We start from the raw sequence: 13,484 nt of genomic DNA, 5'->3' as shown, positions 1-13,484 counted from the left end.
TCGCTCACAGGTCAAGGGATGCAGCTGCATGTGAGGGTTGGGTGCTCAGGGGTGTGGATTTGGTACATTGTGTTGGAGCATTGGAGCTCCGGCATCATTACCAGTTGTCTGCCTGGTAAGCTTGACAGCTATTCCCCCAACCGGTATGATGAAATCACAGGCAGCTGTCGTGTGGCATGGCCAGACAGGCAGCCAAATTCACCAGGGAAGTGCCAAAATGGAGGCCGACCACATAGCTCCTCCACAGTCCTCTGCATCGCGTGGTGGGACAAACAGAGCTAAGGCATGAGGGCGAAGGCTCCATTAGGGGCCATCAATTATTTATCTGCCATACGGCACCGAGCCCTTGGCTCTATCCTCACAGCATTGGGCAACTAACCACCAAGAAGACGGCTCCTGAAAACAACATCAACACAGTGAAGAGCCTGCAGTTTAGAGCTAAGAAACCGTTTTAATTATCTTTGACCTCACACAAGGAAGCACTCATTTATTTATTAACGAGTACTAGCAGAGCTAAGAGCAATACACAGATCCCTTAGTACACCGAGCATCCCTAACTTAATGGCTCTTTAATTTGCACAGTGCTTTCACATGACTGTTAAATGGAGAAGTTTGCTTCTCACCTGCCCGACATTAAGCAGTGTTAACACTGCAATGCACAAACATTAATGAAGATAACAATGACATCACCAGACTGACCACATGGTTCAATACGACGAGTTAACTCCAAACTGTCAATAAAAACTCCATCAATGAATCCAAGCAGGCTCATCCAGACTGCGATCGGGTCTTAAATGTGTTTAGTGCTGCTGGTGCGGCGGTAATTGCCTTAGCAGGCTAGCAGGCTGGCTGTAATGACATTATCAACCTGTTAACAACCACAGAGGAGCTCGAGTTGTTCCTCTAAAGGCTCTGTCATCTGTCAATCTATGGTCAGCTGCAGTGTTGTTTGTCTTCAGTGCTGCTTGTTCGGGTCTCTCATGTTTTGAGCCAGCGACAAAAACAAAAAGGCTTGTAATGTTTAATACTGTGTTAAATGGTGTCAAGAAACATATCTGGAGTGAAGGGCATCATTTATCTGCCACGCGATCTCTGATCTGTAATCGTTTTTTTTCTCCCCTCTCTGATGGAGCACTTGTAGCATTGATAGGCATTTCTTGGCCAGCAAATGGGCATTAGAACGTTTGATGTTTCCATGTGAAATAATGTGAAGATCAATTTGTCCTGAATTAAAATGAAAATTCATGAAATGATTGGCTATGGTCTGTACTAGACAATCAGACCTCATTCAGTGTGACTTACACTTCCCGAGATTATGATCGTCTCTGATATCCAGAACTTACAAATATTTGACACTGAAATTCCAGTTCATTTAAGGAGCTCATTTGTCTTCTTTGTTGGTTTTCAGAGAAAAGACATATTGGGGGAGGAGCAGCAGACCTGATGAAGGCAAGGACATCAAGGTGACTAGAGGTCAAAATAAAGTTCACTAACTAAGACCCCGTTAATAACGATACGGGTTTCAAATGGTTTATTGCATGTTGAAGTGAGAGGGATAGACTTCGGGAGCGAAAAGGTGGTTGCGGGAAGAAGGGATGGGGGTCGTGGGATGAAGGAAAGGTAATCGTATTGTATGTCGAAAAAAGTCATAAAATTTCATAACATTTCGATAAAAGCTAGACTATAATATGTCGAAAATATGTCAATAAATACATCAAAAAGTCAGGAAAAGGACCCAGTATAGTATATTGATAACAGTCACAAAAAGTCAAGCTATAGTATGTTGAAAAAAGTCACAAAATTCAAAGTAGGGAATATCGCAAAAAGTCATAGTATAATATGTTCAAAAAGATTGTTGTACAGGTTGTCAAAAAAGTCTTATATGTCATAAAAAGTAAGTGTATAGTGTTTTGAAGAAAGTATGTCGTAAAAGTCATAGTAAAGTATATTGAATAGTCATAAAAACTTCAAAAGTATAGTATGAAAAAGTAAACGATAAAAAAGCCATATAGTATGTGGAAAAAAAGTCCTCTCATGGTATGTTGAAAAAAACAATTAAAACGTTATAGCATAGAATGTCGAAAAAAGTAATGGCATACTATGTCAAAACTAGCCAAAGTTATTATTATGTCAAAAAAAGGGAAATTAAAGTAGGTCAAAAAATCGTATCGTATGTCAAAGAAAGTGATTTTAAAAAGTCAAAGTATAGTATGTAAATAAAAGTCATAGTCAAAAGTATGTTGAAAAAAGTCATAAAAAAGTAATTGTATGAGGGAAAGGTCTGGAAAAAGTTATAGTACAGTATGTTGAAAAAATACATAAAAAGTCATACTAAAATATGTACAGTATGTTGAAAAAGTCATAAAAAAGTCATAGTGTAGTGTGTGAACAAAATAATAATCAATAAGTCATAGTATAGTATGATGAGAAAAGTCATAGTAGAGTATGTCGAAAAAAGTCATAAAAAGTAACATTATACTATGTCGAAAAAGGTCAATAAAATGTTATAGTCGATGAAGTCAGAAAAATAGCATGTCAAAAAAGTGATAAAAAGTGAAAGTTGACATATAGTATAGTGTGTTGAAAATAGTTATGCAAAAGTCATAGTCATGAAAAGTCATAATATATTATGTTGAAGAAAAGTCATTGTATAGGATGTAGAAAGTATTTTTTTTTGAGTGATACAAACAACAATTTGCGCGGCCTAACACACATGCTGGTGCCATTAATTTGCACTCAGTCATCATAACTTTGAGTTCCACTGTTGCAGTAGTTGTTATAAAAGTTGTTTCTGAACTAGCTATAGTTGTAGTAGAAGTAGTAGGCACACACGTATGTGAAAAGGATGTACATTCTGATGTTGTCCTCTTCTTCTCTCCAGGTGCAGATTTCTACGACCAAAACTGAGGATGACAGAATCATCCATGTGAATTATTTCAGCCCTTGGATTGGTTGTTTCTTGCAGCAATGCTCTCTGGGACTTGTAGTTGACACTTCCATTTATTTATTTAACATTTTAAAGCAAAAATGTTTGATCTTTTGGACTGCGGAATTAATTCTGGGAGTATTTTTTGTTCATCCAAGTGTTGAAATTCATCTGAAGTCACCTGATGTTAGAATCAATAAACAAAACGTTTTCATTTGAATTCAAGTAAACTAAAACGAGTTTGTTGAGTGCACATGTTTTTATATCTGTTGTGTGCAGAAGAATCTTTCATGTTGAAATGTTGTGCAGATGTGTAGATTTTCCAGAGCTTTTGTGTGTTTGAGTTTGGTGGAAGTGGTATGACCAAGTAGCTCAGGTATTGAAGGAAGGTTGAGTTCAGTCCTTGTGTAGTGCAGTGATTTTTAAGGCGTAATACTCTAAATAAAGGAGTCAAATACAAAAAGAGAATAGTTTTAAGAGGGAGTATGGTAGGGCCAGGTTTCAGTCCTTACCCGCTGTGAGGACACCAGTGTCCAGACAACCACTTTTTATGTGGCAGAAGGACACCTTATGACCCCTCTGAGTACATTCATACACTAGAAGGTGAAGACGTGGATGAAGTGAGTGAAGAAACCCGGTCATCCTCACTTTTGGTCCGAAAACTCTTTAATCGACCGGGGAGAAAAGAAGAGAAGAACGACGTAAGAATTTGCGTCACAATCACATAAATATGTGACTAAAACTACTACTACTACAACAACTACAACAAAAACAACAACTATTACTTCTATAACAATACCAAATACATACTATACTATGACTTTTTTCAATGACTTTTTTATGAAATACTATACGATGACATTTTCGATGACATTCTTATAATATACTACAGGTTGACATTTTCTAGAACCTTTTTCATGACATACTATACTAACATTTATATGACTCTGACTATTTTATGACATTTTCAATTTCACTTTCAGGGCATTCTCTTGTATGACTTTTTGTACTATCACATTTACCTTGACTTTTTTTTGTCACAGTATAACTATGACTTTTAATGACGTACTATTCTCTGAAGTTTGCCATGATATTTATATGGCATATTATACTGTGATATAATGGATGACATTTTCTGACATCCCATAGTATTTCTCATTGCATGATATAAGTTGTTATTTTTAAGACATCTTAACCATATATACTAAGACATTTTTATCACTTTTTTATGACATACTATACTATGACATTTTCAATGACATTTTTTAAAGCATAGTATAGCATGACATGTTTTATGACTTTAATGAGAATTTCACACAAATTTCAAACAGAAGAAAAATGATGAAGTGATGACATTTTGGACAGACATGGATGTAAACTGCAACATGACTGGTTGACGGAGACAAACAACCACGAGGCGGCAATTCTAGTTTTATTTATCAATCTATTTAACTGTATGCCCCACTATGATATTTTAACAACATTGTATTGCTTACTATACAATTACTTTTTATTGCTTTCGTTACGTTATACTATGAACTTTTTAATTACATTTATTAAGGCACACTATACTATGATATGTCTATGACGTTTTCTATGGCGTACTATATGTACACTTTTTATGATATTTTTATGACAAAATATATTATGATGTTTTTTATGACGTAATTACATTTTTCTATGGTATATACTTTCCTATGTCCTACCATATTATGATATTTTTATTACTCTAATATGGCATACTAAGACTTTTTTATGACGTGACTTCTATTAATAGCTCTGGCCTTTATTTGCCTCAATCACTGGCATAAATTTGGCTCAGGCGTCTATATGGGACAGGCCTTTAATCCCTTTCACACAAAACTCATGCTCAGCAAAGATGGAAAATATTATCAAATTGTTTAAAACCAGTATGAATATTACTTGTATAAAAATGTGGTTATCTATAGACATATCAACTAAGAACCATTCATCTAGTTCAGAGACTGTTGACTACACCTGATTACGGCACCTCGCATAACGACACAACACCTCTCTTTATCCTCTTAATAAGCCGACCGCCCCTCAGCAGTGGCAGGCCAAAAAGGAGAAGAGGTGAAAACCAAACAGAGAAAGGTTTTGACACTTTCATTTCTAGCCAGCAATGTAATGAAAATAAGCCCAAGAACACGTGTAGGAAGAAGGGAAAATATGATATACTGTATGTATATTAATTCATATCAGTTAAAGTGCAGTGTTCGTTTGACAAAATAAATTAAGTGACAGTGTGAAATGGACGTCATATTAATTCATTACTTTCATATATATTATCGGTAGACCCTAAGGACTAAAGGAATATAAATAATCCAGGAGTGGAGACATATTCAGACTTTACACTTCAAAGGTAAGCAGTCAGAGTTTTCTTTCTCTCTTGTTGACCATTAGGGCTGTACCGAACAGTTCGAAGCTTCGATGCGTCATTCATAAAACTCACGTTCAAATTATTATTATGAATAACTTAGGTAAAGATTAGTCCATTAATCCAAACATTAGTTTGGACTAGTGACTTCGATCTAACCAAACATTAGTAACAACAACAGGGGGCAGCATCAACACATGTTTTAGACATCAAATTATATTCAGTCCAACTCACTCGTCCCTCCCCCGGCCAGTCCTCTGAGGCTATTTACTGGATAATTAAAGAACACAAACAAGGCACTGGTGCCATAGACAATCATATCAGCACAACAATGCAAACAGTTTTTGTTTTTACAACCATACTTTCCAATGTCCTTGCTGTAAAGGCTATGACAGTAATTTGTTTATTCCATTTGCATTTATGCTTTTACTGTATGAATAACTATCATTTAGTTTTCCATTAAGCTTCAGGTGAGCGTCAAACACAATTTCTGATCTTGTGTTATGACTACAAGTTTCAAAATTGAAACAACATGCACCTTCTAAAAAAAGGATCAAGTTGACAGTGTTTCCAAAAAACATTTTCTTAGATTCAACTGCTATATCAACTTGTTCCAGCACTTCAGTGGCACTAGATCACACCTCATGGACAGAATATTGATTGAGATGTTCAAACAACAAACATCATATCCAGAAATCATCTTGTATTACTGGTTTCACCAGTTTAAACCCTAGGTGTCTGAACATTTGTATGTAAATCAGGGAGACTTGGTTTGGTATGCATGAGCAATTCAAAGTGAAATTATGTAGGCTTGAAACGATGGACAAACAGGATTATACTGTCTCTGTTACTGCTCTTTTGGACAGAGCCAGGCTAGCTGTTTCCCCCTACAGCTAAGTTAACCGGCTGCTGGCTGTAGCCTCATATTTATCGATTTTTTAAAGTTTTGTTGGCAGCTATAATCCTGAGTCTAAGTGTTTTTTCCAGCTCGTCCTGTGACTCTAAAAAGGAAAAAAAGAAGTCTCCAGCCATGCCGTAGGCACTGTGAGGCTGTGCTTTAAAGTGAATGCTAACGTCAGCATGCTAACATCCAGGTGTCAAGCAGGTATAATGTTTATACCGTGGCATGGTTACCTTTTAACATGCATGCTTGGGAAACTTGTAAAATGGAAAGGGATACGTAATTCCAGTCCATAACCAAATGTGGCTGTCTGCCAGCTGTTTATTGAGAAAGCGGACACAATATGAGCTGTGAGAAGCAGACACGCTTCATTTGCAAGGTAAATCAGACAGGAAGAACATCAGTGGTATATCTTACAGTGACATGTAACGAGAATTAGGCAGATGTAAATCGCTGTGGAGAGGGAACACAGCAGAACTCGCTCACCCAGTTAGGTGGCACCTAACAACATATATCTGGAGGTGAAGGTCAGATCTTAAACCCTGATAATATACTACACATGTTCCTTACTCCTCAGGATGTTACCCCTGGATGTGAAGCATTGCTGGATGTTTGTAGCAATTCTTTTCTTTGGGATATTGGTCAAGAACAGCATATGTGAATGCTCAGGTGAGTACATTTAACAAAAGACTAATACATAAACAAACTATAATTTAGCATCTGTCGTACAGATGAACATGCATATCATAATTTTTTTTACAGACGCTGATGATAACTGCAGACAACAAAAGAATTTACTGATTGTCAATGCCAAAAAGACATCGGGTACGATCCCATCAGGTAAGCTTAACAACACTGTCAACAGATAAAAGTCTTAAACTTTAAGTTTAAAAGAACATTCAGAGTAAACAGTGGTTTCACAACTTTTTTCAGAGTCTGTCTATTATAAGGTAAATGGAAGTACAATCTGTGTCCCGGAAATCTGGTGTGGGCCTACAGGTACAGTTGCCAAAATCATTAGCCTGAATTGAGTCAACTGAAAATAATGTTGCAATTGTTTCTCTTGGTCATTTGATGAATGTGTGTGTATTGTGGTTTGTATTTTTAGGATGTAGTGACAAAATAAACAGCTACAGATTTGACATGGAGGGTCGAGAAAATAACTACAACCTTACTATAAATGAAGAGACTCTTTCCCAGACAGATATTGTTCTCATGAATGTGCCAGATGATAATTTCGACTGTATGAAGTCAGAGCTCAACAACACAGTTCCAGGTAATGCTGACAACCTCCTTGCTATGTGAATTCTTATAAAAACAAACAACTAGGTTTGTGCACAGCTAGACTGACTTCAACCAGTCACCTCTCTACTTTACTCTTGTTATACATTGTACATCTAAGAGATACCGATGTATAAGTAACTGGATTTATTGGAAGTAAAGACTGCTCTCACAGACAGTGCCTTGATCACAGCGGACATATTTGCACACAAAAGCAGCGAGAGATTGCCCCCTATTGGTCAAAATGTTCTTGACTGAAACAAATCACACAGTGAAAGTTTTTCTCTCTTAACCAATCATCTTATACAACCTTCACTCTGTTGCAGGTTTCCTTTGGAAAATTCACAACTGCTCGAAAACGGGTAAAATCATAAATCTACCACAGCTCTTACTTTCATATCAGCACACATGTAACAGCAGTGTTAGCACTCCTAACAAGTTAATAATGTAATGTTTTGATTTGTTTAAGGTAACAAAAGTATTAGATTGAGCCAAAACGGCATCTGTCGAGAAGATTCGCCCTTTGGTGGAGACGCTTGCGGAAGTAATATTATTTGTTTGTTGGATTATATTATTCAAAACATATCTAAGTAAGCATTTTATTACTAAACCAAAAGAGTACGGAAGTGTGAATCAAATGTTTCTGTGTGTTTTGATTTTAGTTTTAGATGATCAAGCAGGATCCTACAAGTTCATCTATAATGATACAAGCTGGCAATGTCTGTCATGTTATCGACCAACGTCATCCCTAACAACGACATCCCCAACAACAACACCAGGAACAACGACACCCGTTGCTATTACTGTCACTCCCCCTGAGAACAATAATGGCTTCGGTATCAGCCCAGAAAATGCAGCGTGAGTATCTAAATTATTGGACAACTTGTCTTCTACATTTTGCTGTTGGTTAGGAGTTGTGATGATGACCAAAGTTTGCCATTAAGAAGACATTATTTGTGTGTTTTTCATTACAGAAGTATCATGAAAAATCTCTCTCACCTGCTGGAAGAGATGGGGAATTCCAGTACAGCAGCTGTCACAATAGGCCATATCAAAGGGGGGATCACCAAACTCCTCCCTAACGCATCAGACATCAACATTGGCATCACAGCAAATGGCAATGTGATTGTATGCAGATTGCCATGACACAAGAATAAAACAGAATATTTAATAGAGTTAATCATCCTAGTTTTTCTGATACTCTTCTTTGTTTTTTTTGTAGATTTGTGAGAACATTGATGATTCCGTGAACTTCTCTCGATTGGTGCAAATCCCTACTGAGGCCAGTGCTATGGCATTAAAAAGAAATAGCTCATTTGCTGGAGTTCTACTTTTTCCAGGGATGCATCAGGTAAAGCTTGTCAAAGTTGACTTAATTGCGCCTTATTTTCGTAAAAACGTAAATATAGATAGAATGATTACATCAACACCACAAACAATTACTTTCTGTGCCTGTCATGACTGTTTATACGATATTCCCAACAGGATGACCCCAACAGTTCTTTTCTCAACGATGAACTTCTGGGAATTGAAATGGGAACAGAAATATCGAATCTCTCACAAACCATAGACATTCATTACAGAAGTGTGGACAAGGTAAAAGAGATGCCCTATAAGATATATTGATAGGTTCATAATAACTGGTTATGGACAGAATGACTATGCTGATTTTTTTATTATTTTAACACAGAACGGAAGCATTGCTTCATGTCGGTCATGGGATGGAAAAGGTACTGTAAAAATACAAATGACAAGTTTCTGTCACACCTCCCTCAGTCATTGATGTAAAAAAAGACTGACTACAGCAGCGTCTTCTGCCTGTGTAGGGAAATCAATGACCTGGATCACAGATGGCTGTCAGACAAAGGAGACCAATAACAGCATCATATGCCAGTGCTCTCATCTCACATTTTTTGCAATACTCATGGTAAGATGATTGTATAACAAGTCATTCCAGTTCCATCATTTCACACAGAATCTAATCCGTCTTTCTCTCAATCAGTCACCTCCACCCGGAAACATAAGCGCTTCAGATTTCACATCTCTGACTTATATCACATCAATCGGCTGTGGCTTGTCGATATTTTTCTTGATGGTGGCTCTGTTCATGCATTTTCTTATCAGGTAAGGAACCACAGGGGAGGTTGTTTTTTTTGTTATCTAACTTACTATATAAAAGGCGTTTGCTGACAAAAAAAATGAACTCCCTCCACAGAAAAGGGAAAGCGAGCCAAGCAACTAAGATCCTGATGAACCTCTTTGTTGCCATGTTCACCCTCAACTTCTCCTTCCTGGTTAACGAGAGCATTGCCGAGCTGGGGAACTTTGGCGCGTGCGTGGCGGTGGCAGCAGTCATGCACTACACTATGTTGGCCACTTGTACCTGGTTTTTCATAGAGGCTCTACACTTGTACTTGAATCTATGGAAGACCCCCACTGACAAACATTACATGGCGAAGATTTGCACCACAGGATGGGGTAAGAGAACGGCGTGGTTGAGAAAAAACAATCATGTGTGCTTAAATTCATAAGGCATAAGCATAACAAAAATATGTACACTTTCTCTTTAGTCACACCAGCTGTAGTGGTGATCCCTCTACTTGCCTTGAGACAATATGATTACTTGGTCATTTACACCGATGATGGGAATACAGCAAAAATGTAAGCAACTGTTACTGACTACCAAGTGTATTTTTTTTTACACACAAAAAGAGATTCATGTCACTAAATGCATCATTATTCCTGATTTTCAGGTGCTGGATCTCTGACGCTGTTGTCCACCAGGGGGTGAACGTTGGTTACTATGCCGTGGTGTTCATCTTCACCTTTGTCATATTCATCATGACAGTGCGGCAGATTGTTCTCCTTAAGCCCACAGCAGGGAAATCTCAGCACAACAGCTCCACCAAGGCAAACTCTTTCTCCATTTTCGGCCTGTTCGTTCTGCTTGGCATCACCTGGGGTTTTGCTTTCTTCAGCCACGGACCTCTGCTCATAGCCTCCTACTATCTCTTCACCATCCTCAACTCCTTTCAAGGTAGACTCCAGACTGACACTGACACGTTACAACCACACTCATATGTCTACTTTACTTTTCATTAAGTACACGTTTCCAATGTTTGTAACCCATCTACCCTGTTTTTGCAGGTTTTTTCCTGTTCATCTACTACGTCAATTCCAGCAAGAACAGAAGCCCCACAGGCGGCATTAGCAGCACAGCTACATCAGACACAGTCACACAGTAATGCTGCATTATGCTTTTCAAACGGGGACAGAACGTGTTTCGGGCCTGAGCTTATTTTGACACAAGAGGGCAGCATTTTATTTCATATAGTCAAGTAGATCCTCAGTTGAGCGAGGTGCTGGTAAATAGCTATACAAAAAAGTTTCTCATTCATCCTGGCTACTCTCTGGATTACCTTCATTGATAAAATTACTAATGAGTCAAGCACAGACAGGGTTGATGGAGTAATTTCCTGGAAGTCATTTGTTCTGATGACTCAACAGAAGCCCTGTCTTACTCACTGTGAAACATGCAGTGAAGGTTGTGATTCACTCAGAATATATCACAGTGCTCCGAAATCAAAAGCTCCAGTCAGACACTGGAATGCAGAGTGTACATGATAGAAAAATATTAAGCTTTTTTATGACATATGGCCTGAAGATGGCAAAACGCAGAAAAGAAACACGGGAAGTCTTGCCTCTCACACTCTTGACGGTGTCGGGGGCCGAGCGAGCCAGCTTTGCGTGCCTGCAGATAATTACCTTGTGCCTACAGAGAGCAGTATCCACTGTGCGGGGAACCTTAACTGGCTTACAAGAAATGAGCTCATGGCTACCTATAGCGATAAGAGGCCTGAGAGCACGCCACCGTGTTGAAACTATTCTCTGAAATATTGCTGTACTTGCATTTAGCATTTAATAAGATGACTGTATCTTGGCAAACTGCTTTATGTTAATGACCAGGTGTCATTGGGTGTTATGTACATTTTCAGTTGTTTTTCATTAATCTAGTGTTTTCCTATATACATGATATGATGAAGTTCTGACGTATTCAATATTCTTATTAAAGTAAGTGCATAATAGATTCAATTTTAAAGCATTAACCAAGTTATATAATTTTGGGATATAGACATACAGATGTCTGCTTTCTTTGCTATTTACACTTTTTATGTATTTGTTATTGTGATCTCATCTTTTATTTAATTCATTTTATCATAATGGCTTGTCGGGGTTTGTTTTAATGAAATGTAGTAATGATATGTGGCTTAATCCGTGGTTCAGCATCTCAGGACAACATAAGACCTGCAGCCAAATGTGTGATTGCTTTTGTGAATGAAACTGACATTGTCTGCAGATTTAAATTGCATTAAAGTATAAGGTGACTTAAGTGGACACCAGAGTAGTCTTTCCATATGCAGAACTCTGGGTGTGTAGCTAAGGTTAGGGAGTGACATTCAGAGAGCAAAGTCTGTTTATTTGTCCGTGACTGATTAATCTTCTAAATGGCCGCAGCGTGCCAGCCAAAAACTAGGGTAATTACTGCCATACACATCTGATTTGTGTTGCTCCAAAAAAGGCCTTTCATGCAGAGCACAGCAGGCTTCTTATGATGTACCTGTGTGTGTGTCCATGCGCTGGAGCTCTAGAGGTAAGCCACAGCAGAGCCTTCTTCTAGGAACTGAGATCACTGTGGTAAATGATGGCGACACGTACTGTCGGAAAAAATGTGTAGATTTCCACAGCTAGATATTTGATAGGCCAGCATATGGATTTATTTGAGCCAAAGATCGACAACATTGCTTTTTATTCATTAACTTAAGAAATCAAAAAGCAGTTCCTCACACAGAGATTATAATTTGAAAAGTGGTTTAACTGCTTTCCTAAAAACATAACTCTGTGTATGAAAAGAAGCCCTCGTGTCGAGACATTTAGTCAATCTAAATCATTTCAAAATGAGAAGAGTGATGAATGTTCAATTTTCATACTATCCCATAAAACTGTCGGTTACCAAAGTGAAAATGTGGCAGAATCCATTTTGAGCAAGTGTAGATGTGTTTCTTTTAGTGGAGGGAAACTGAGAAAGCACTTGTAATTGTTCTGTCTTTAACCACTTGTATAGTGGTGGCTTGGATGCATCTTCCGATTTTGAAAGACAGCCCAATGACACAAAACACTCTAAGATGAAGGTGAGGGAAATAATGGGTGCATTTCATATGCTCCATATGAGAAGATGCATTTACATTATATTCAGCCTAAGCAAGGGAATTATCCTTGGGAAAGTACAAGTTTCCACCATCTGTAACTGCAGTTTCCCCTTGATGGGAGATCATTAGTCTTTAGCAGAACAGGAACAATATAATAACCCTGTTCCTGATCACAGCCAACATGTGAATAGGTTTGTATTTATGATTGGCATATTTCAGGTGCAGGAAAAGAGACATTGGCTTTGCTTGTGTTTTATTAAATGGAGTCTGGACTGAATCCTGCCCTGTAAAAGCTAAATTGCCGATCTCAAATGACCTATGAAGCCTTGAGGTCTTGTTCCTGGAGCATTGCGTGTCTGGAGGAAATATGATTAGTCAAATATAGCTACCCATGCACTTAGATGTATCATTTATTTAACTTAATAATAATAATGCACAGCTATAAAACTAGCTTTTCTCAACCTTGAGTTACCATGAAGATACAATTAGACCCTTCTTGCATTTTCAAGGTATGAGAACGCTAACTGGACTTTTGTTTTCCTGTTTTCTTTGGGTCAAGCCAGCCCACCTCCTAGCACCCCCACTTCTCCCTTCTCATAAATCCCCGAAATGATTTATTTCCTAGTAACTTTGCTCGTGAAATTGATGTAGACCCTGGGCCTTTGTAGCGTCTGGTTTCCCTTCTGGCGGCAGTAAAATCAGGCTGAGGTCCAGGCGCGGGGCAGTGCTTGCGTGACTGAACGCCCCCCCCCCCCCCCCCCCCCCCCCCCC

The 13,484-nt window shown here is 38.3% G+C and overlaps 1 protein-coding gene across 1 annotated transcript; it reads left to right on the top strand.

The window, feature by feature from the left end:
* Nucleotides 1-6,694: 6,694 nt before the first annotated feature.
* LOC116383723 (adhesion G-protein coupled receptor G2-like) lies at nt 6,695-11,865 on the top strand. The gene is made up of 17 exons (XM_031847777.1): nt 6,695-6,894; nt 6,988-7,065; nt 7,159-7,224; nt 7,334-7,501; nt 7,833-7,868; nt 7,976-8,050; nt 8,169-8,364; nt 8,481-8,634; nt 8,729-8,857; nt 8,992-9,102; nt 9,197-9,236; nt 9,333-9,433; nt 9,509-9,630; nt 9,722-9,984; nt 10,077-10,167; nt 10,260-10,543; nt 10,654-11,865. Exons 1-17 carry the CDS (start codon nt 6,804-6,806, stop codon nt 10,749-10,751), a joined length of 2,103 nt encoding a protein of 700 aa, XP_031703637.1. The 5' UTR covers nt 6,695-6,803; the 3' UTR covers nt 10,752-11,865.
* Nucleotides 11,866-13,484: the final 1,619 nt, after the last annotated feature.

This window comes from Anarrhichthys ocellatus, unplaced genomic scaffold, assembly GCF_004355925.1.
Source record: "Anarrhichthys ocellatus isolate YVR2014 unplaced genomic scaffold, GSC_Weel_1.0 scaffold7, whole genome shotgun sequence".
In the NCBI taxonomy this organism is placed as follows: domain Eukaryota; kingdom Metazoa; phylum Chordata; class Actinopteri; order Perciformes; family Anarhichadidae; genus Anarrhichthys; species Anarrhichthys ocellatus.
Note: the sequence above shows the minus strand (reverse complement) of the source record. Positions and strands in the feature narration are given on the sequence as shown.

What these genes read in the sequence shown, in the direction of transcription:
- LOC116383723 (XM_031847777.1), top strand. Translation starts at nt 6,804, where the DNA reads ATGTTACCCCTGGATGTGAAGCATTGCTGGATGTTTGTAGCAATTCTT. An exon ending in AATCTGGTGTGGGCCTACAG is followed by an intron (nt 7,225 to 7,333) that starts GTACAGTTGCCA and finishes TTGTATTTTTAG; the next exon opens with GATGTAGTGACAAAATAAAC. An exon ending in CAGCAAATGGCAATGTGATT is followed by an intron (nt 8,635 to 8,728) that starts GTATGCAGATTG and finishes TTTTTTTTGTAG; the next exon opens with ATTTGTGAGAACATTGATGA.